At 35.1% G+C, this 25,414-nt stretch overlaps 1 protein-coding gene across 1 annotated transcript in view; it reads right to left on the reverse strand.

The window, feature by feature from the left end:
- Window positions 1-25,414, reverse strand: part of VIPR2 (vasoactive intestinal peptide receptor 2) — a 58,271-nt gene that overhangs the window by 16,899 nt on the left and 15,958 nt on the right. Inside the window, exons 4-6 of the mRNA XM_040548105.1 lie at window positions 22,866-22,963; window positions 4,608-4,705; window positions 49-190 (exon numbers count right to left, since the gene is read on the reverse strand). Of these exons, the coding sequence (XP_040404039.1) occupies window positions 49-190; window positions 4,608-4,705; window positions 22,866-22,963 (338 nt within the window). The remainder of the gene's footprint in view (window positions 1-48; window positions 191-4,607; window positions 4,706-22,865; window positions 22,964-25,414) is intronic.

Raw genomic sequence — 25,414 nt, forward strand, 5'->3', positions numbered from 1 at the left:
CTTAGTGACACAACAGTATTCTGCCAGGTAGTAAATGAGGTTTATTACCCATGAGGTTTGATCCTCTTCACAGGGAGCAGTGTTGGAGCTGGAATAGAGAATATCATCCTTGACTAAAACAGAGATTGCTCTTAGAATGAAGGAGAGGAACAGGTTCAGATGGATGTAGTTCCGAGTACAGTGAAGTTTTCTAAGAAATTAAAAAACAGGCATTTTAGATTTCAAGACAGAAAGGCTCTTGAACAAGCTTGTATTACTCTCTGGTTGTTTCTTAGTAATAGGAACCTTAAGAGCCTACCCTTTCTTTCTCTGTCGTATTGTCAGTATTGCCTTGTTGTTTTCTTTTATCATCATCACCATCATCATTATTATGTGCTGTCCAAAATATACAAATAAAGTTTCTCTTACACCTTTTCAGTATCAAAGACCAAAAGATCACAGTGGTGTTTTAACATAAGTTGACAGTAAACATATGTAATCATATCCTTTTGCGTGTGCACTCATTTTCTAGCAAATAAAATGTTGATTAGCCTGGAAATATTTCAGAAATGCTACCTTCTATTTTTTTCTGGTTTCATTTTTTACTTCTTTAACTCCTTTATTTTGCTAAATAATGCTTCTTTTATCCTACTATGTGAGTCTATGCAAGAACAATTAAAAATGCATGCAGAGCATTAGATGGCCTATCCTTTCTGTCCACTGAGATGTAAAGCTTTCCTTCTTTAGTCCAGCAGACACGCAAAAGCCTTACAAACAAATGACAAATTAAACCTTCCAAGTAAGTGAATGAGTGTTTGGGGGGAGTGAGTTAGAAGCTGAGGGCATTTCACTTAAGACACACTCCTTTCAAGATCTTCCCATTTTACAGATATTTGTTTTAGCAAATGGCCAGAAACCAAACTGTTAAGATTTTTTTTGGTCAAAAACAGAACCTTGAACTACATCAGGATATAAACCAGAAGCCAGGGCATTTTAGCAAGTATGAACAATGAAAGAATGAAGATACAATAGAATGTTATGGCTAGTCATTGTGGTGTGCGATGTCAGCTTCCACGCAGTCTTCAGGTTTTGATTTTTACAGAACACTGAATAATGCAATGACTAAAGTAAGCACAGTTGCAGTGAGCTTTGGGACATAAATATGTCTATCTTGCTAGCCTATGGTTTGGCAAAGGACATAATACCAGGCTAAATTCACATCAGTTGTTAAAAAAATCAGTGATTTCTGTGGCTGTATGTGTCCTTTGCTGAAAATGGTTCTGAGAAAAACTGAAATACCACTATTACTCTGGACTGCATCACATGTTCCTATAGGACTCAGAGATACGTGCAAGATGCGAGTGGGAGAAAATATTTTTCATGAGTGACTAACTTAGATTATTAGTTCTTCATCCCTTTCAGTAGAGGAAATTATAAATGTTAGATCTACAAAAGGCTGTCAAACCAACATTTTGGAGGTGGTGGGCAAGAAAGTCTCTTTAATTAGGGTTAGGTACTGTGATTCAGAACAACAAAAAAATGCTGTTTTTTAACAGTGAAACAAAAGGTGCTATCCATTTTTCCTGTGATAAGGCTAAGTTATGATAGAAAAATGTCATGTGAAGAATGTTGACAGTTAATGCACGGGAGCACATCTTATAAAAATGATTGAGATTCATATTTTTCTCCTTGTTAATAAACACATATTAGAAAAACTGACGTTTTTGGTAGGGTTTGCTATACAGGAGTTACCCTGAAGAAAGTATATTAAGGTAACTAGAATTTCAGTGTTAAGCAGAAATATGCTGTTCTACAATTTGTTTTCACTCTGAGTTGAAACAAACCAATATGTTTTAAAATATTTGAAAAATACTTATTTTCAAATCAATTGTTTTGTTTCCACTTTTCTAAAACTTTATGACGTTAAAATTCAGACATTCAAAATGAAGAAACATGCATTCTAAGAATGGTAAAGGCACTTCTCTTGACTAAATCAAAATTATTAATTTGATGTTCATAAAATGTTTATAGAAATGAGAGTGTGCCTGACAAATTGGCAACCTCTAAGAGAAAAGTATTGTGCCAGAAAATTTACAGTTAGCTTTAATCACAGTAACTACATGGAGTATTATGGGGGGAGTGACACTGTAGTAACTTGAAAAATGCTGCCAGCTTAGTCTAGCAAGGTATTTTGAGATATTCACATTCTATGTCTTTGTTCTGAGATTAGAAGATCAACCAGAGATAAGATCCTTTTGTTTTACAATGCTTCTAAACCTGTCGTTTATATTAATAATGGGAGCCTATGTACTATTTCTATAAAAATCAAAATCTAGTAAAGTGGCAACCATCTTTTGAAGAAATGTAAAACAGAATATTGCAACTGCACAGAAACTTCCATCAAAACCAAACCAAACCAAACCAAAACACTTTTCAACACCCGACAGTTCTGCCTTTCATGTGCTTAAAACAGCTGATACTTTAAGCTGATACTCTAAACAACTGCAAAGCCCTGAGGCTGAATCTGCTCTGCCAGATGATACATAACAATTTACAGTGGAGTGCAGAAGTAAAGCAGTAATACCTAAAAAAGAATTTCCACTTCTTTGTCATGAACACATGGCCTACACTTAAATTAAATTCCACATCACTCCATGTTCTTTCAGAAAATAATACTGCACATATTTGGGATTACATGCAGTATAATTTGAAGCATACATATACAAATCCAGCAATGCACAATTTTAATTATCTCTGGGTTTAGTAATATCCAGAGTTCAAAACTTAATCCTGCTGGAAAAAGTCAGGATTTTGACAACCCCACTGCTTCAGTAACTTCTGATTCATAACTCACTGCCTAACTACCAAATCTCCTTTAGACAGTTTCACTTAGAGAAGTTGTTTGCTCTGCTTTTTAAACACAGCAAGGTGAAAGTTTGCAGGTTACATTCAGAGGTGAATATACCTCAGGGGTGAGTGAATGATCTTTACAAATACAATAATTGACATTGTCTATAAAGAGCACTGGGACCTTTCAGGGCAAAGTATGCTTCTTGGGTAAGAGGTGTAAATAGCTGAGTAGTAAAAAGTTAAATCTGAGAGAAACATTCAACTTTTCCAGTCTCTGTCCTTAGAAAATAACCAAAATGTATGGGATGACCTAAAATGCGTCAGAGACATGCACAGACATACACACATAGCCCTTTGCTTTACAATTGCTTCAGCTGCAGCCTTACACAAGAACTGTCTCTTTGCTACTTGCTTGGGAAATCAAAACAGGGGTATTTTTACAGTTTATTTGGGTTCCTAATTTATATAATTATGTTAGGAGTCTAATACCCCTAGATTCCCTGTAGATAATCAAAAAAAACAGACAACTTCAGGGTAAGACTTGGAAGACCTTATGAACCCCTGAAAAAACTCTGTGTCTTTCCGCTGAACCAACAGAGAGACTGGGAGATCTCAGCTTGGATATTTAAATTGTTTGTAAAGTTGCAGGACTTGAGTGAACCTCTGAAATTCTTGATCTGTTTGTTACAACTGACTTCTGGATATGGACAACATTCATATGTCTATAATGTAATGTCTTCGGTGTGTTAGTAGGTTTTAGCAGTTTTGAAAATGCATGATTTGCCTGTAGTGTTTGGTAGTAGAAACCAAAGATAACTATGAATGACTTTTTTTTTTTTTTTTTTTTTTTTTTAAGATATTCCAAAAGATAATCATAGGTCATGTATCTGCTCTTAATCATCTCCGAATATTTAAATATTGAGAAAATTTTATGTTAGTCTCAAAGATTTACAGAATGTGGCATAGGAACTGTTCATCAGAGGACTGAGGCTCTGTCAAACAAACATGCAGCCCTCTACAAATTACATGTACTTTTTTTTCCTGCTAATCTGAGAGATGTATTTGCTTGTTCTTCTTGGCGCAGAGTGGAACTGAAAAGTTGTATGAGGTTAATAATGGAGAATATGAAAGTTACTCTATTAGACAGAAGTGAAACATAAAGGCATGAAAGTGGAGAAAGTGAGAAAAGCTATGACATCAATAATAAGATTTTGCTCTTTATTTTGCCACTTGGGGATTCCTTTCCATCTCAGAAAACTCCCAGAAATAAGGCAAAAACAATACACAGTACTGCCTTTCCCAACACTGCCTAAGGAAAACATTGTCCACTCAACACTATCCTTCAGCACAATCACCCACCCTTGCTACTTCTCTTGGACAAATTAATGATTACCTTCAATTACAGTACCCCTGGAGACAACTCAGAAGCTTCTGAAAAGGATGGCTGCCCACTTGTCTGGTTAAGACCAGCATCCTCCTCATTTTCAAGACCAATTTGTGGTATAAATTTTTAGAATCAAAGAAAAAATACTCTATAAGTCCATTCCTAAATGACTATTCTTTTTTACATAGGCTGTGATGTCTGTACATTTGTTAAGTGCTTTGACATTTTTAATATGATTGGTGCTAGCAAAAATCATGTTAGCATCACATTACTGTCAGCTGTTTGAGAAAAAATGCAAAAATTATGCATTTTCTAAAAATCAGAGCAGTGAGTTATCAAACAACAATTAAAACAGCCTTACCATTGTTCATATTTACTCATGAAAAATACATACCTGAAAAGGCAAAGGATTATACTTCCTGTTGTAAGAGCAATCAGAGATACGCTGTGTCCAAGGGTATAAATTGCCTTCACCCTTACATAGAAGTTGGCCTGCACAGAAATATATATATATGCAGAAAGCACTTACTGACATGCAGAATTGACTGAAATTACGTAATTTTCCATTAAATAGACCTGGAGACTAAATAAATAGCATTATTTTCATTCTTTGCTCTACAGAATGTGATGAGAATGTCTTACATCCTTATTCCATCATATTTTTGCAATCCAACATAACAAGCCAATTGACATCTGCAGAAAATTCAGCCTCAAGAACTCAGATGCACAAACTGGTGCAATTTCAGATGATTATTCTATGTCAGTGAGGTCAAAGAAAGTATGAGATTTAAAAGCTTCCATAAACAATTGAAATGAAGAATGAGCCACAGTTTGAAGGAATGTATCATCTCCGAAAAAGACAGTCTCTCTGTCCTTCTGCTCCAGTGTGCTTAGCAATGCATTTATACATGAGTTTAATTTTAATGACATATCTAAATCCCATTAATTTTGTAATCTATGTGTTCAAATACTTGCCACCCAAAGAACCCTTTCCTTATTTAGTTAAGTTATTTGCTATAACTTGGAAAGGAATTTTTTCAGCAGAGGAAAAGCAGACTGAAGCACACAGTCTGTTGATTAACTGCACTTATGTGTAAATTTACCAGCTACGTATTACATTAAATCCCATTCTAAATGACAACATCGAGTAATGCTAAATACCTCAGAATTAAGCAGCTTCTTCATTTGTGCTTACAACGAACACATTAGATTGAGATTGTTTTCAACTGAAGCTAAATAAAATATTAAAACAGTTGAGTTTTTTAATATTCTGAAATTGTTTTTTATAGCAGTGTAGCAGTACATGTGCTATGTAAAACAGACAGAATTTCAATATTTATTGCACAGTTATAATACCTAGCTTCTAAAGCAGTGTCTGTAAAAAGTAGCGAGAAAGCAATACCTTTAAATAAACCAAGTTAGCAAAAAGAAAAGTAAATCACTTAATATATTTATTTTTATGAAATTTAAAAGGCCAGGTGAAGAGGCAATTTCAGCAACTTCAATTCATGCTGAAATTAGCTGGACATTCATTTAACACACATTATACAGATCATGAACAAGACTAAATGAAATGTGTTAAATGAAATTAAGAATCTTGGAACTACAAGCTGTGGTTAAAGGGGAAAAACAAGGAAAACAGATTAACTGCAGTAGTTCTTAAGACTATTCATTGCAACTGTCATGCTTGTTAGGAGCTAAAAGTGGTATGCAAGGTATCACAGAAAACAAAAATCTCTTTTTTTAATTAGAGAAGGAAGACGTGATGACCTTTTTGACAGCAGTCCTGACATTATAATGCTTTGTAAGCTTTACATAATATTCATGTACTGCAGACTAAATACAAAAATATAGACTTACTGAAGTTTCCAGTGTGACTAGAATGACCGAAAGAAAGTTTTTCATTTAAAATCCTGAAGAATAAATATTGCTATAAAAAAAGGGGGGGGGGGGGGTGCATCCCTGACTGGTTAAAATAGTAAAAGATGAAGTATTATTTTATTGTTCTCTCCAAGATTTGACTCTATAACAGGTCTGCAGCATATTTGGAGAACTCTACTGCCTTCCTAGGGACTCTGCAGGCATAAATTATAGACTCTATTTCACCTAGCATTAGGTGTCAATACTGCAAATATTAACATTTAAGACAATGTAGGGTCTCTATAAGGACGTCTAGGAAGCACTTCATGTAACTATGTAAGCAGTCAATATGGACTTCACTGGATATATTTCTACTGAGAAGCCTCACAAGGACTAGTGTAGCTACCCACAGACTACCAGCTTGCACTTCGATGGATGCCTGACAAAGATCATTTTTTTCCACAGGAATCCCATGATTGCTAAATAGGACTCTAAATAGTTCAGTGTTTCTTGAAGTTATTTCTAAAATAGTTTTCAAGGATAATTCTAAATTAATTTTTTTTTCAAAATCAACATAATTTCACACAAAATCAGTTCTGAACTGCCCTTCAATTCCCTGCTAGAATGGCAGAATTATATTCTCCAATTTGGCTCATTTTTGGACAGCTCTAAAAACTATGCCTGGAGACAACTACTTATGAGCAGTCCTGTGCTTCTTTAATTTGACTTTTGTCATAGCAAAAGGAACGTCAGACAATCTCCAGGCAATTTTATGGTAATAACGTGATAGTTTCTCAGCAGCAATTACTACAGATCACGGCAGCAGGAATGTTACAAATACATTGGGCACCCTATTTCACCTATTCAACCTGACCTGCTCTGCAAAATCATGAAGAAAGGATCTTCCAATAAATGACTTAATTTGGTAGCCTTATACACCCGTCATGAGTATTCTGGGGAAAAAAAAAAAAAATCCTGATCTTGTGCAGATCAGGAGTTGCAAATGTAGGCTGTAAAGTTTGGAAACAATGCACAGCAGAACCACAATATGTTCTATTTGTTATCATCTTGTTGGCATTTGGAGGCCCCATTAAAACACATTTCTACAGAACGTACAAACAGAAATCAGAAGGGTCTCTAAATCAAAACTTCCTAACATCCACTATGTAAATATTGTAAATTTGAGGGAGATAAATGTCATTTGCAAAAGAAGTTGCAATGACAATAAATCTGTATTGTCTAAATACTGACTGGAAATTTTCATTGTTCTCTTTCTCAGAAAAAAAAAAAAAAAAAAAGATTAGCAGAGATACCCTTTTACTAACAATGATGTTCAGCTAAACAGAAGTCATCACATTGTAACAGAGTAGAGGCAGGGTCTCCCCAGGTGTGCTAAAGGCATGCATGAAAAATCTGGTAAGAGAGGACGTAGGGACAACTTTAAAATGCTCTCATCTTGTACTGGGAACTACCAAGTAGCTTAACCAAAGCTTAACCAAGTAGCTTTAAAACAAACAAACAAACAAACAAACATTGTCTTTCTGTAAATTGTATTTGCTAATAGTCTTCAAAAGGTAATCATGTAAACCAGGACTTCTGATGTAAATTGTGTCCTGGCCCAGTGGAAATGTCTTCTTCCCTCTCATTCAGGTTTCTCACTGTGCTGGAAAATCTTAAAAAAGCTGTAAGGTCCCTTTCTGCTGCACAGTAGCGGAGTAGTTCTATGAATTGGTTATAAGAATTGCTCCAAAGACAGTCTTAGGTCTGCCTGGCTAAGCAGCAGAAATAACTCCAAGATAAGTTTGTGAGTTTGGCCCATGCAAGCTCATGCATTTGCTGCTAAGCAGATTACTCAGCTGACTCAAATGTACACCTCTCTAAGTACCATGGTCTTCTGGTATTCTCCAGACTTAAGATTAGTTCTCTCTGCATAGAACCTTCCTTTACCTCCTCACTTGATTCAAAAACTCTTGTGTTGACTTTCTCACTGCTGGTATTTATATTAGGCCTTGAACCCCTTTTCTGCAGATTCTGTGAACAACTCTGGAAATATATAGAATCCTAGAATAATTTAGGTTGGCAAAGACCTCTAAGATCATCAAGTCCAACTGTTAACCCAGCACTGTCAAGTCTACCACTGAACCATGTCCCTAAGCACCAGATGTACACGTCTTTTGAATAGCTCCAGGGATTGCGACTCAACTACTTCCCTGGGCAACCTGTCCCAATGCCTCACAACTCTCAGTGCAGAATTTTTCACTCATATCCAATCTAAACCTCCCTTGGCACAACTCAAGGCCATTTCCTCTTATCCTATCACTTGCTGCTTGGGAGAAGAGACCAACCCCACCCCACTACAACCTCCTTTGAGGTAGTTGTAGAGGACAATAAGGTCTCTCCTGAGCCTCCTTTTCTCTAGGCTAATAAATGACCCCAGTTCCCTCACCTGCCCCTTGTAAGACTTGTTCTCTAGACCCTTCATAAGCTTCATTGTCCTGCTTTGGACACGCTCCAGCACCTCAATGTCTTGTTGAGCCTCATAAAATTGGCCTTGGTCGATCGATCCATCCTATCCAGATCCCTCTGTAGAGCCTCGGAGAGAACTGGGCCCAATACTGAGCCTTGGAGGACACAGCTTGTGACAGATCTGCAACTAGATTTAACTCATTCACTCTGTGGGCCTGGCCAAAGTTCTTTACCCAGCAAAGTATACATCTGTCCAAGCCATGAGCAGCCAGTTACTCTGGGAAAATGATGTGAGAAACTGTCAAAAGCTTTACTAAAGCCTAGGTAGACAGCATGCACTTTTCATTGCTATTTTGATGTAAGGAACCATAAGAATATTTGAATTAATAAAATACATGTACTTACAATAAAGATACTAGCAATTCTGTTTATATAATTCTGTTGCTAGTGACTACTTATCCAGCATTTACTTGAGAGATCAAATAGTTCAGCAACTATGAGAAGTAATTTCAGCTTACACACTTCCTTTCAACGGTAGGAAGTAGCTATTCTTGAACATTTCACTTTTTTGAGAACCTATTACTCAAGTATTTGACTTCTGCCTGGCACTGAATATAACATTAATTTCTCAAAAATGAGTCATAACATCTTTTACTAATAATTGACACAAAGGATTATCACATTTGATAATCTCACACATGGAGATCTAGTCTCATCTGCCACAGTCCCACTTGCAATATTTAATGTTGTCATCATGTTTACCCAGCTTTTTTGACTTTCATAGCAACACACATACTAGCTCTCCTTCTGCAGCCAGAGATACTGATTACAGAAACAAGACCTGAAAAAAAAAATGCAGTCAAGAGAGACATTCAGTTCATTCTTAAGTAGACATTACCTTTTGGTCAGCACAATCCCACCAACGTAATTAAGTATGTACTTGCCTAAATGTAGTCAACTAGTACCTCTTGAGATGCCCCATGGCATCTAAGATATCTGCATGGCAGATATGACAAAGGCCTCTTAGCTGGAATGGGAGTGGTGTATAAAATGATGCTAGATGTCTATGTTTAGGCAAACACATCAAGCCCTGTTTCCACACACTAGTGATTAGTCAGCTACATCTCAAATAAATATCTAACTTTAGGAATTCTGATTTGCAAGTTGAATTTCAGCCTTCCAGATTTTAAAATACATGGTAAGTAAGCTTATGTAAATGACTGGAAAGAATTCAATGTGGTTGACTGTGCAGATGTGGACAAGACTGAAAGACATAAGAAACTTGTTCCAGGACAAGATCTGATGTTCTGAACATAGTCAGTTTCCACCAGATTAAAAAAAAAAAAAAAAAAAAAAAAAGCTACCATGTACAGTGAAACTTTTCACATTTGAGTTCTATTTTGAATGGAAAAGAACAGATCTCTTGTCTTCAGACCACTTCTCCTGATGCAATATTTGCTATTCAACAAGTCCATTGCTTATAAAACAGACACCACTTGTGTCACCATCTAATTCTCATCTATGTATTGCATTTTTATGATGTTAGTAACATTTTAAAAGGCCTAAGCATACCAGATCTAGAGAGAGATAGTATATTCTCCTTAATTTTTGTCTTGGCTTGGAAGTATTTGCTTGGGAAATATGTAAATTGTTTGGTGCCAAGTATATCACATTTATATCTATGTTTAGTCTGCATTGCCTTTGCTCACTTTTTCCATATCTTTGCCCATCTTCACTTCAGAATGACTTGCACTGGTCCTACATTCGTTTCTTTCCTTCATTGCTGCTCTGGACAGAGAACCTTGTACACTTGCATAAATAAAGAACACAGAATCAACTGATTTACAGACACGAATGACCCAAGGTCACTCCACTCCTTAGATGGCATGCACCAAGAAGTTTATAGGAATGATTCTGGACCAGAACTCATTATTGGGAAATTGCAGTCAGACCACTGTTCCCATGGGAAACCCTCAATTCTGCTTATATGTTCTGAATTACTCCATGTCAAGAACAATTTGAACTCAATATATCTTTTCCTTTCCCTGTTCTTGGAATCATAAGGGATTCCATTACACTGAGTAAAAACACTGAAATTTCTCTGCTTTATGCAATTCAACTTAGATTCTTTTTTTTTTTTATGGCATAATTTTTTTTGGAGATCCCTGTAAAGTCGATCTTAGGAAAAGCAATTTCACTTCCCTGTAAATGTTTTCCATGCCCAGGAATGTACAGTTTCTGTTTACTTCCTCGAAATAAGTTAGAATAAAGTGCAGGATAGTACAGTGAAGTAACAGATGCACTAATTCATCTGTTACTGTTACATCTGTTGAATGCAACAGATGCACTTAAGCTGCTGAATTTTACAGAGGTGAGTTCATCTGAACTAGGTACCAATTTTCTTATTATAACCTAGGAATAGAAGCAGCAGTGTTATTCATCTTGTCCTACAAGAGACATCTAAAATAATTTGGAGGGACAGTGAAGTAAAAACACCTACTTCTTCATTAAGTACAAAGGGAACCTAGAAAGACTAGAGCAGATGCAGATGATAGGTGTCTACATTTAGTCAATATGACTCTATCTCAGGAGTTTCTCCACTGACTTTGTTGGCCTTCCAACAGGCAGTAAAAGTATTACACAACTTTGGCTCTTTATTTAAGATTTTTTTCCTTTATTCTTTTTTTTTTTTTTCCTTCTCCTATCTTTTTTTAAAGGCCATCATATGAAGTTTAGCACTTGTTTTTGCCTCTGTTTGGAAGTTTTTGCAACTGAGGTTCAACTCCCACAGAATTTCAGATATCACGTTTTCTCAGTAATAATATCATGAAAGCGACAACCCTAATATTCTTAAAAAAAAATTCAAGTAACTACCAGTGACTAGGTAAAATGAATAACGTAGGTCTCCTTTAGCTTAATCCATATAATGATGGTATCTAATCCTTCTAAAAGGTAGGCAGCTCAACAGAACTAGTCATTCTCTCTCCTGAGAGAGAGGGAGTCAGTGGAGGAGAACAGACTCTTCTATGCTATGATTCATGTTCTTCACTGTGCTCATGATGATTCAAAGAAATTAGGAGGAAATTATTTGCATCCAGGCTCCAAAGACTTGGTCTACTTTGACAGTACAGAAGTCATGGGCTGTCTGGAATAAATGCAGGTGCGTACATTGTACAATGTAATCAGATGAAGTTTGTCAGAGTTTTAAATCTTAGCCACATAAAAGTGTGTATTTTTTTGCTTACTATTCAGAAATATCAGTTTTGTGATGTGTCCTTATGTTACCAGCCATTATATTATTATTTTTGGTAACTACACACAATCCTATAGCGATGCCAGCATGTAACAAAACGAGCATGTATCTCAAAGTTACTGAAATAATGAAAAAGAAAACAGTAGTGTTTGGTACGCAGATATTACAGAGAAGTGAGAGAGGAGACATTTTTGAAAGGAAATTTACCTACAGATCAGGTGTCAGAAGCTACTGATTAAGGTATGCTTTAAATAATCTTTTGAAATAGAAATATATAAAAATTATGGATTTTAATATTCTGTTGCACCATTCTTACAACATATAGGAACTTTAATATGTATATACAGCTGTGTGCACATATATTATGTATATTTTATAAATTGGTTAGATACTAAGGTAGTTCAAGTAAACCTGATTTAAATCAAATTAAAGACAATGTTCTTCAATTCAACTTAGTTCAAAACTACAGTTTAACTGATGAAAGCATAGCCAGAGTTTGAGATCCCATCTTTTTAATTCCTTTCTTCTGTTACTATTTACATTTATTCAGAGTAAGACATCAGTGAAAGGACTTGTCATTCTCAACAGATCTAAAATGAGCAGAGTTCTTCACACAGAGAACATGAACACATCCCAATTCTAGATATGATAATCTGCAGATGTTATTTTTGTTCAACATATCCTGTCCTTTTCTCTTAAAGTGCATCTTGCAGAAGACAACACTGCAGAATGATTTTAGAGCAAGTCAAAAAAAAAACCACAGGATGTCCATTTCAAATTTGTTCCTCCTTAATAGCACCCCTATGTTGCATTTGTGCAAAGAAAAGTTTTGATAAAAACTTTAACAAAAGTTAAAATCCCTTCTCTAACACATTTTGTATCTTACAATCAATGTCTTAAAGCTATGTTGCCTCTTATTAACTCATCATATAACTTGCCTTTCTGACTTGTGCCCTCTATTTTCTGAGATGTGAATCTAAACTTAAATAGGTAGATAGTGAGAGAATAATATCATTGAAAGGTATTTTTTGCCTCATGGCCTCCTTACCTTAGGAATAAAATTCTATCTTCTGTTTTTACCAATGAAGTAAACTCCACTGTATGGAGTTCTTGACTGAGCTGTCCACAGTAATATTTCCATAATTTCCTGGAGAGTTGATATCTAATTCATAACCCCTGGGTGCTCTTGGTTAAATGTACAAATTGTTCCTTTCAGGTCTGCTGTCAGCTGGCTGGTCCAGACTATGATCTGCTATCATGTTGCCATGTTACCCAACTTTGGCTGCTGTAATTTTGCAAACGCATTAAATGAATGGGCAAAAACAATAATATAGTAAGAAAAAAATGAAGGATGTTCCTATTAAAATTGTTTATGCACATTGAAAGAGAATGAAAGCAATTTAAATGGATTTACAGGCTGTCTCAGAATTCAACACAAATGTGTCCATTTCTGACATTACTGTTATTTAAATAGTGAATTTCCAAAGTCAGTAGTAAATAATCTGCTAAAGCAAACAGTGAATGGTCCACAAAACCCCTGAAGGCAAAACAGGATTCCCATGTCCTTTACTCCAGTTCTCTTCTGATTCAGCTATTATCAACTTGTTACTGAGGTGATCTCAGTCCTTAGAAATTTCTTGGAAAATTGGTAGGGGGGAGGGAGAATTGGCCTTGGGAGGCACTCCTGAAGGGCAGAGGAGTCCAGGAAAGCTGGACACTCTTAAAGAAGGAACTCCTAAACGCACAGGAGAAGGCTGTCCCCATGTGCTGAAAGATGAGCCAGAAGGGAAGAAGACCGGCCTGGCTGAACAGAGAGCTTTGGCTAAAGCTCGGAAAGAAAAAAAAAAAAAAAAAAAGTTTTTGAAATTGGAAGAAGGGGAGGGCTACTCAGGAGGACCACAAAGATGTCATCAGGCTGTGCAGGGAGAAAATTAAAAGGACCAAATTCCAACTTAAGCTCAATATGACTTCTGTTGTTAAGGACAATAAGAAACATTTTTATAAATAGATAAATAAGAAAAGGAGGACTAAGGAGAATCTCAAGCAATTATTGGATGTGGGGGGAAACACAGTGACAAGAGAAGAGGAGAAGGCTGAGCTACTTAATGCCTTCTTTGCCTCAGACTTTAGTAGTAAGACCAGTTGTTCTCTTGTTACCCAGCCCCCTGAACTGGAAGATAGGGATAAGTTTGCAGATGAAATAGTGTTGATCTGCTTGAGGGCAGGAAGGCTCTGCAAAGGGATCTGGACAGGATGGATCAATGGGCCGAGGCCAACTGTATGAGGTTCAACATGGCTAAGTGCACTTGGGACTCAACAACCCCATGCAACGCTGCAGGCTGGGACAGAGTGTCTGGAAAGCCGCCTCGAAGAAAGGGACCTGGGGGTATTGGTCGATAGCCAGCAGTGTGCTCAGGTGGCCAAGAGGGCCAACAGCATCCTAGCTTGTATCAGAAATGGTGTGGCCAGCAGCAGCAACTCAGGAAGAAATTGTCCCCCTGCACTCAGCTCTGGTGAGGCCACACAGTGAATACTGTGTTCAGTTTTGGGCCCCTCACTACGCAAAGGACATCAAGGTGCTGGAGCATGTCCAAAGAAAGACAAGGAAGCTAACGAAGGGTCTAGAGAATAAGTCTTATGAGGAGCGGATGAGGGAACTGGAGTTGTTTAGCCTAGAGAAAGGAGGCTCAGAGGAGACCTTATTGCCCTCTACAACTACCTCAAAGGAGGTTGTAGTGGGGTGGGGTTGGTCTCTTCTTCCAGGCAACAAGTGATAGGACAAGAGGAAATGGCCCTGAGTTGTGCCAAGGGAGGTTTAGATTGGATATTAGTAAAAATGTCTGCACTGAAAGAGTTGTGAGGCACTGTGACAGGTTGCCCAGTTGAGTCACAATCCCTGGAGGTATTCAAAATACATGTACATGTGGTGCTTAGGGACATGGTTTAGTGGTAGACTTGGCAGTGCTGGGTTAACAGTTGGACTTGATGATCTTAGAGGTCTTTTCCAAAGTAAATGATTCTTTGATTCTATGAAATTTCGTAGACGATTCTATAGCAAGAAATATCTGAGCCATTATATTGACATTCTCCCCATGCCCTCCATTTACACACTACAAGTCACCTGTCAAAGCAGATGGAACTATATCAATTATATTCACTGTATTCATATTATTTGAAAGTTGAAAGGTCCTTCATCTTGTCAGGCCTAGTAAAACCCCATAATTCAAGCTGGGAGCTGGACTATTGTGTAATAACACCAATTGTGGATGTTTGTATATAAATTGCATTCAGCTGCATAAACTTAGAAAAGTCTTTGCAGTCTATGAACAAATTTACACGACAGGTGTTGAGAATACAGAACTGAAAACGTTACTTTAAATATTTTTCAGCCATTAGACTATAATAAGAGAGTGTTTTTTAATTTGGTGTAAAGAAAGTAGCTGCTGTTCTAATCATAGAATCTAAGAGTCTTAGAATGGTTTGGGTTGGAGGGGACCTTGAAAATCACCTAGTCCAACTCCCCTTCCATGGGCACAAACATCTTTCACTAGAACAGGTTTCTCAACACTGAAAACCATCCAACCTGACCTTGAACACTTCCCATGATGGGTCATCCACAACTTCTCTGGGCAGCCTGTTCCCATGTCTCACCACTCTCGTGGTAAAAGATTTCTTCCTTCTATCCAGTCTAAATAGTGTTGGGTTGATTGAAACATGCCCAAAGATAAAGCTGGACTTGTTTCATTCTTCTATCAGAATTTCTCTGATAGAAGTTACCTCTGTACTGTCTTGAAAAATCTGCATATATTCTATTTCAGAGAAACTCCTTTGACCAAATCTTTTGAAATGGGACTTATCTTACTTGTATCTGAGTTCAGAATTATTAAATGAAGAAAGGATGAAACCCCACATGAACTTTCTAGCAAAACATCAGTTGTCCAACCACACTGATGTAATTGTGCCTCTAATTTCGCCTCTAGCTACATACTCTGAGCTTAACAGTAACTGTCAGGCAGCTTGGATGTAAAATGACTCCTGTCACTTCTACCCAGTAGGAAGAGGATGTCTTTCTGCAGAAGAAAAAAACACACATTATTTAAAATAATGTTTCTGGAATTCTATACACACACACAACCCCTACAACAAAAAGTCTGACTAAAACTAAAACAAGAATTCTGTGTACTTTTAGTTTAGCTTTCAGTGCCAGTAGGACTGAATCTATCTGCTGGCCATCCACCTGCCAAATGAGCAAACACGAAATAGCTACATGGAGGTATAAGTCAATATTGAAGGAGCAGACAGCTAATCAGCCAAGAGTACTTTGACATTGCCATAACACTGACCATGGCCATTTTGTTCAAACTAAGTACAAGCAAATAAGGAACAATTACACAATCAAAATGATTTTGTCATACAACATACTAGCACACAATGCACAGATTTTTAGGTAAATCTATTCCAAGCTTGAAAATGTGGCGAATAAGCACATTCCTTCTTTCAGGCCATTTTACTCGTCGGGTATTATATGATTTTCTACTGATCAAAAGATAACCCTGCTTCTCAAAGTATTGCAAAGCTAAGTTAATGCTAATAGATCTTGAATCCATTATTTCGAAATTTATAATTATTTCAATTTGTGTGTTAAGATTTGCAAAAACAACCGAAATACTTAGCTGATTAGCATGAAGTACTTTACCAGATTCACTATCAGAATGGATGTAATCATACTCCTTAAATTTTCTGTATGAGAGTAAATAGAAGTGTCTTACTATGTCTGTAAGGCCTATATAACTCTTACAGACTCAGCAATAAATAAATAAGGCAAATGATGTTTTGAAATTATGTATTTAATAAATATTAAAAAAAAAACAGGATGAAATTCCACATTGTGTTGTGGCAGTTGAAATACAGAAAAAGAAATTACTTTAGATTAATACTGACCTAGATATAGCTATTAAATATTTGTCACTACTCTGTATTTTATGTTGTACAATTTAGAAACAGACTATTCATATTGTATTACTGCAAAACAGACAAAATGATACAAAATCCGGTAACACGTGAAAATTAATCTCTTTCATGTAATCTGGGCATATTTTATTCCTTATTAACTATTTTGTGTCAACCATAGTCTGCCATAGTTAAACTTCAGCTTAATCTCTAGACTTAATAAAAAAATTAGACCAACAGGAGTAAAATGAGTACAAAGAAGGTATATATATAGACTGACCAAACCAGAATTTAAAACTAAATTATATATATATATTTTTAAAAGATATTAACAAAGAGAAAATATCAATCCCCCTTTAGAATTTGTAACTCTATTCAAATCATAAACTGATTTAAAGCATGCATATGAATTTGAAATGACAATTATGATATTGAAATGACATGAAAATTTCTGCATGTGTAACAAAAATAGTATTTTTGCAACGTGATTAAGAATAGGTGGCCTTGCAAAATATTCACATGGTTATTTGAGCAATACTGATTCCAAAACTGAAATTCAACAATTTACTCTTCATGTTTTGAAGAAAGTACTCAAATTACAACCAGTAAACCAACTCAGTTGGTGGTTAGGCACTACAAAAATCAGTAGCTTATGATTTTCACAATTGTATGGAAACATTTACATTATGTCTATTTTCTAGACAATAAAGACCTAATGCTAAAAAGTTTAAACTTTTTTTTTTGGCTAACTAATTTTAATAGGTTTTACAAGTATATGAAAACACTACACATAAAAATAGTTTTATTACAAATTTGTGTAATTTGTGTAACTTTCGATACATTTTTGCTAAGATTTGTTCTTACGCACTGTTTTGTTTTATTTACTTAGAATGGACAACTTTTTCTGCTAATGCTTCCTTTAAAGTTAGTTTCATGTTATTTTTATTAAGTTTAGGAGACAGAAGTATTCTGTTTGCTTATAGAACAGAGACAGTGCAGAAACTTCCTGGGAAAGGTTACATTTACCCAGGGGACCTTTCCACGTCAGCCTTGGTTTGGAAGGACCTCTAGGGGTGAGAGGGTAATTTTGTGCTAAAGGACAAAACACGTCGAGTGAAGCACAGGACTGGATTCTTTATCCAAAGGAGTTTCACTATTGACCAGATATTACCCTTGACATAAAAGATGAACACAAACCTCCCCACTTATTTCATCAAAAAATATACTAAAAAATATAACTACTAAAATATCACTACTAAAGTATGATCATCACAGATGACTCTATTTTGTTTATTCTGGGGTCTAGTATATTCCTGTAATACTGTACGTAAGAGTTTAGTATTCACAGATGTGATATTTGCAATTATATTAAAATATGAGCTCTCACATTTTTATAATATACATGTCAGAGTACATTCCATAATATACAAATATTGATATTGGAAGAATGTATCAGAAAACCTTAAACTGCACAATCAATATAAAATTGTTTGGGCCTAGTAAACTAGTTCAGTGCATTAGAAATACTGAAATCAGCAAATGTAAATGTGAATATTATATAAAAAAAAAAGCTCATTCCTTTTGTAAAATTAACTTCAACAGCACAGTAGCCATTTCTAAACACTTGTAGCACTTAATATGAGTGCAAATATATACTGAAATAAAGAAATGGATGATATGTTATGTACAATTTGCTTATTTCTTATTAGGCACACATTTTTTGATGGCATGGCACAGAACAGAATTTACTAAAAATATATCTAACAAAATTTGTATTCCTCAGTATTTAACAATCTTTATATAACAAATTAATGATATTCCTTTTTCAACATGGTTCTCTTTCAGTTCACTTTAAGCCTAAGTATCATCCAAGAAAAGAAGAAAACAGCAATGCTTAAAGTACCTACTAAAAATAGAGATTAATTTTAGCTGTTTAATAAGAATATCATCTTATTCAAAGTTCAAATCATAAAGGAGAGATGACAATTTTAACAACGCAAAAACCTCATTACTTTCCTGTGTAAATATATACCAGTATATGTGTACCTGTGAATGTGAACTTTCTCAGTATGTACAGACATTTTGCAGAGTCTGTGGGCAATCTGCAATTAATAAATTAAATTCCCACTGTACTCCCACAGGAGAGAATATCAGATTATATTCAAGCCCAGTCCTTCTCACTTGAAGCCAATGGAAAAAAATTTTGTATTTATTTTAAGGAATACCGATCTCTTAATTACATCTTATGAAAAAGTAATGAAAAATGCAGAATGTAATGTAAATAACAATAGCATGACTCACAGGCACACAAAATAGCATTGGTAGACAGCAACCTGCATTACATTTTCTTGAGAGGGAAGCATTCAATTTAGATTCAGGACAAATGATCTAGAGCAATGATCCACTTCATGGATAGTAGTAATTAATCTGTTTTCTAAAGGTAGCTATAGAAATTCAAGACAGAGTTTGTCCGAGTCAGACAAACCTGACCTTGCTGCCATGACTCCAGCTGTCTTGGGTTGTGTACCTCGAGGAGCACACCTAGGATATTATGACAACAGCCTAAGAGTAGTTGCTTCAGGAAACTTGCCAAACAAGAGGATATTTCTTTCACCAACAATGTTTCCACTTATGCACAAGCAGCAACAGTATCCTCATGTATAATAGCACTGAGGATCTTTCTCTTCATGAATATGTCTTCATATGACCCAAGTATTCAAATCACATAGCCTGTGACTTGTATTTATTGTACGGTGTGTGATTTAATAAACCTTGGGCCAATTCAGACTAAGATTAGATAAAGCTGTATTGGCTGACCCAGTCATTACCTTAAATAAAGTGTACATATTGCAGTCCTTTACATTCACCATGCATCTTGCCTTGTGTTAGTAACGCAGACAGAGAGTCTAATACCCTATGAGGACAGCTAATACTCATGAGTCTAGATAAAAGATGTCAAAATACGTCCACATGAAAGAAAAGGTTGCAGCAAGACTTGGGTTGGGTTAACACACCTTGACATATTTTTCTAGCATGGTCAAATCAATTCACTCATTTTGCCATTGTGACGCCATGAGCTCAACAGAAATACACAAGGAAAAAGAAAAAGATACTTATTCGAATGACTGGGATGAAGCTAAAACATGATCTTGAAGGTCAGCAGCATTTAATTTTCTTATAGGAATGAGATTGGAAGTATATAGTATATAATAAAGGTTTAAATACACAATTTGATGTGATGACAACAATTGTTCAGTCACACTTGTCAAAGTAGTCTATAAATACAGACAAGCACTGAAGACTACTAAACTAAGATCTAATATCAAATAAAACATTATATTTAAGGATTCTGTATCAGCAACTTATTGTTAATTTCAAAATGTTATGCAAATATTTTCTTTTTATAGAACCTGCTAAAATACCATTTGACATGGAATAAAAATTGAATGTTTTAACTCTGAGTAAAATCAATGAAAGCTGTGGAAACAGTGAAATTTTTCATACCCTGAACAGTATCAGTGAACTTGGCAGAGAAATAATGGGTGACCTGCTTTCAGTATCTTATTTAAACTTTCTCATTTCAGTGCATTTTCAGTCTAAAAATTTGGTACCTATGAATTAATCACCTCTTCAATATTTGTTCGCCAATGTCTTTCTCTCAACCTCTTCCATAAAATTCATCATTGCTCCAAACAGGAGCATATCTGGAGATACATATACATGTGTGTGTGCATACATACACACATATTTAAATAAATATAAAATATGTATGGAAATATACATACTTTACACACACATGTATAGAAATATACATACATCTTTTGAAGTTAGAGATATAAGTCCATATCCTAAAAGACCATAAAAATACAGAATAAATACTTAATTGGATATTTAGTGGAAACTCATTCAGCAGTGAAGTAACGGGCAGCAAACTGCAAAGAGAGTTTCTACCTCCTCTGCAAACATTTTCTTCAGAGAAAGCATACAAAAGAAAATTTAAGACAATTAAATACAATAATAAAATAAAACTATAAGAAAAGTATTTTGTCACCTTTCCTAAAATATTATGTCCTTAGTCACCGTAACTCAGAGTAACCTCATACATTGCCTGCAAATCATATTGTCACATGAAATTTTTGTCTCCAAAGTATTTTGTACCTGAAGACTTAGGATTTCATTTTTAACTCTTTTTGTTGAAATTCTAGGTCAAATGTAAATGAACTATGCTGACTAATGTTGAGGAAAAACGTTTTGTTTTGAGGTGCTACTACTGAGCTCTAAGACTCAAATAGAAGAAAACATCTCCTTTCTGTGTAACAGATGGCATTTGAATGCCTCCTGAAATCTCTGAAATCTACTGAAAGATATTTTCATTATTTATATTTTCTCCCACAAAGAGATGGATTTAAACACATGCTTTTCTGTTTCCCTTTTCAGATTATTCCGATAATTTCATCCTTTCTTTAGCTACCAAAACCAACCAAACAACCCTAAGACAATTGCATATTTGCATTAAAATATAGTATTTGCACAGGAACGACTTACCATGTGGCAAGCCAGCACTGTTGTATAAATTTTTATTTTTGACTTGTCAAATTGAGGTTAAAAAAGAGTTATTGCCATGCCTCACCAAAATAACCAGCTTATGATATTCAGGCAAAGAATATTCTCAGAGCAATGACACCGTTACGTGAAAAAAGAGGACAAGGACCCTCAGGCCATGTTGCTTGAAATGCATTTTCCACTTTCCATCCCTGCAACTTGCTATGCACTCATGTCGTATAGTATCTATGGTAGATATCTAGGATATTCTCTCTATTGTGCTATTAATATTTTTTTCGTTACCTGCTTTCCATATTTCGTCTGATTTTTATCCTTTTTGGTTTATTATTTGCTCTTTATCACGCTTATTCAAATGTCACTACTACTTCCTATTTCCAGTTTCTCTAGGTTAATTCCTGCAAGTACAGTCAACTTGCATTTCAAATTACTACTTCAAATTATTATTAAATACATCAAACAAGAACTGTTTCTATTTATACTACTTCCTTCTTCTGCTAATTAAGTACATCTCACTACTTGAAATAATATCATTTGTTAATTTGATTTTTTTAAGTCTTGACCAATTTTGCCACTATGTGACAATGTTTCAGTTGATGATAGTGTTTAAAACAGCTGTTTTAGCAGTAACGTGTGTGTGTTCCCAAGCAATCAGATGACACTGATATTTTGGAACGTGTATACAGAAAGGATGGTAAAGCCATCCAGAACCATTTTCTTTATTACCTGTTTTCAACTATAGTGATGGAAGGGCTTTTAAATACAGAAAGTGATGACAAGAACTTTATGTCTTAGCTAGAAACCAGCACACCTCTGCAAAACAGCTGGAAGAGGTCTGCTAGAGTTGTTCCACACATACTACAATTCAGGAAAAAACAACCAGCAAAGTATTCATGAGATGACTTCATCTGTTCATGATAACAAAAGTTCTACTGACACTGTGAGCTCACGCCTGTAAACAAAATCTTGCACTGCTAGTCTCAGCAGACAACTGATAGAAAGTAGGTAAAACGTCATGGAAAAAGCACTACCCTCAACAACAGAAAACAAGGAATATTTTTACAAACTGAACAAATTAAGGTTTCCATTTTTGCTATATTTATGATATCTCAATAGCTTTTTGAACCATTTCTACTTACTAATGCAATTTGAAGTCCAATGTAAATCTGATAACTTACACACAAGCAGTCAAGTGGTGCATATATTATCAACAGATTATTACTGTTTTAGGGTTTGTTTTAATAGAAATATCTAGAAATAACACAATGCAAAATACACTGTGCACAAGCCCAGTAACACTGCGGTATCAGAAATACAGACCCATTACTGAAATTAACACCTGCTTATAGTTTTGAGTTTCAAGAGGTTAATGAGTTCTACATTTCTGTTTTTGTCTTATATGACCTTTGCAATCCAAGCATATGGCAATTGATGTTACCAAAAACATCTACAGATTTCCATTAATTCTGATTGAGCAAAATGTGAGTTATTTGGAAGCAGACTATATTTCATAGCTCTTTTGAACACCAGCATCTAAATGAATAGAAAGAATGTTTTTCCTACCTTATACTCATCCTCATAGTCATTATATCCACAAGTACTTAAGATGTCAGGAAAAATATCTGACCATCCATTACTCGTACAATTTTTGCTAATATTTCCTGTAAAGCAAAATTTGAGAGTTTAAATCAGAAGGATTCAAAAGTCTACTCATCAATGAACTGTTAACCAATCTAACGTTGTCATCTTCTGTAAATATGCTGTCAATGTGCTCTATTTCCTAGCTCTCCTGCATACTCAGCCATTTCCTCTCATGTGCTCTTCATTAATTTTACTTTGGCTTTTAATGTTGTTCTGAGTTGCCTTTGCACTGAAGAAAACAGAAACAATTCCAAGCTGTGATTGCAGGCTTCTTCTCTGGTATAATAGCTATTTCCGTAACATCTGCAAAAGTCTGAAATTTATTTTGTCTAAAGTATACTGGATGGAGCATTTCAGCTTGCTCTATAAAAGGGCTAATTTGTAGATAAGGTAATCTGATAGAAAAGAAATTCAAGTGAGAGTTGTTCTAAACTCCTATTTAAGCTTTCTTGAGAAGGCAGTAACAATTGAACTTATGAGTTATTAAAGTTCTTAAATATTCTAATATTATTCTATATTATTATATTATATATATTTTATAATATATTATATTATATATTATTATAATATTATTCTATAAATAAAGTTCTTAAGGTGAAAAATTACTGCTACAGCAAATTTTGGTAGGGTTGGTAATGCATTCTAAAGGCCAAATTTGCTGATAGGTTGAAGAACAATGAAATAAATACATATCTCATACTTCGAACCAAGCACTGAAACAATGTAGTTATGGAAGGTACGGGAAATGTGCAAGTATAGTTGGAAAGTAATTTTGAACAGTTTATTTCAAAATAAGCTTTTGATTGGAACTGAGAAGTTGATTCTTTTCCCTTGTAAAATCACTCAAATGAAATTGGGGCAACCCATGATACTACTCCTTATTCTAACGAATATGTACTAATGTGTATATAATACAGAACAGCTTCAATAGAAAACTGAAGAGTCCGATGTCAAAGTAAAAAACAGTCATTAAAATTATTATAACATCCTTACAATGTTAAATCTTGAGCTACTTCCCTTCACCTTTCCTAGAGCAATTTTTTTTTATCTATGATGCTTGAATTTATAACAACATATTGCTGTGGTTTGGAGGTTACTACTGGTCTTTAAATGATATGGAGATGTCTGTTTTCCATCACCCAGGAACAATTTTACGTGTCACAGATCAGCGTTGTCCCAAAATAACTAAATGTGTTTATATACACTCCAAACTAAAATCTTTGTGATTTTTATCTTGCTCATTGGTTACTGGAATTTCTTCTTTGTATAAAGTCTTCAGCTGAAAGTTGTAAATATCCTACAAAGGGTTGACCGGCAAACTACAAAATCTCTCTAGCTTATAACTAGACCTTGACCTCAACCCACAGCATCTTCTCAAACCACAGAACCACTTCTGTAGTTTGGCATAGACATGACATTTTTTAAAGTAAATGTAACCTATTTATACATTCTGAAGAGTCTTCACTTTAAAAGTACATGAAGATTCTCTGATCAGGCAGAGCAGAGGAACATGTTAACAGAACCACAAACTACGTCAAAGCCATTTTTGCAAGAAAAAGACTATGTACGCAATATGCTATAGTATTTTCTTCTGTAAGTATTGTAAGGCCATCTAACTTAAACACAGTTAGGCCATGTTCTATGGAAGGCATTGTTTATTTCTGTACCATCTTCCTATGCAATTAATATTTCAGATAACAACCTCACTTAAAATCTATAATGTTACTTGACACATACATTTTAATATGAAACTTCACTGATTAACTACCTGATATTCATATATGTACATTGTCATGTAATACAGAAGCACTACAGGATAATATGACTGCTTTTATAGTGAACAGTCATTTAAGATGAAGTCATTAAATGTTCAGCAGAGAATTGTGTGGTATGCTTAAACTGTAATTCTGATCATCACAGAAGAAATTAAGAGCCAGTTCTCCAAAAGCTGTAAAGATGAGATGACAACTATTTTTTTTAAATTCCCAGTTTAAATTAAGAAATCATTTAAAGAATTGTTGGTATTTAAAAAGTCTACACGTGACTTGGAAGAATTCTATGAATAACAAAGTACTCCAGATATTTTTGTAGAAGAATTTAAATTTCCTCCCAGGAAAAAAAAAAAAAATACATCTCACTAGTTTGGATAAATAAAAAGATTTAGATTTCTCATTTAAAGATATTTTGACAATTTCCTGCTATAAGAATCAAGTGAAGTTGCAATGTTCTGTATACAAATTAAATAAACAATGTATTGTGGAACATAAACAAATTATAAAGGTGCTGAGATACTTAATTAGGCCATAATTGAATCATCCATACAAGATGTTTGCTGTCTTCCTTCTCTGAAATTACAGAATGACAAGACTTTAAAAGACCTCTTAACTGAACAGGCACCTCTAAAAAAATCCCCCTATTAGCTCCACAAGCAAACAGTAAACAGGTGGCTATGAAAAAAGCTGTGTATAAGA

This window comes from Cygnus olor, chromosome 2, assembly GCF_009769625.2.
Source record: "Cygnus olor isolate bCygOlo1 chromosome 2, bCygOlo1.pri.v2, whole genome shotgun sequence".
NCBI classification, from domain to species: Eukaryota; Metazoa; Chordata; class Aves; order Anseriformes; family Anatidae; genus Cygnus; species Cygnus olor.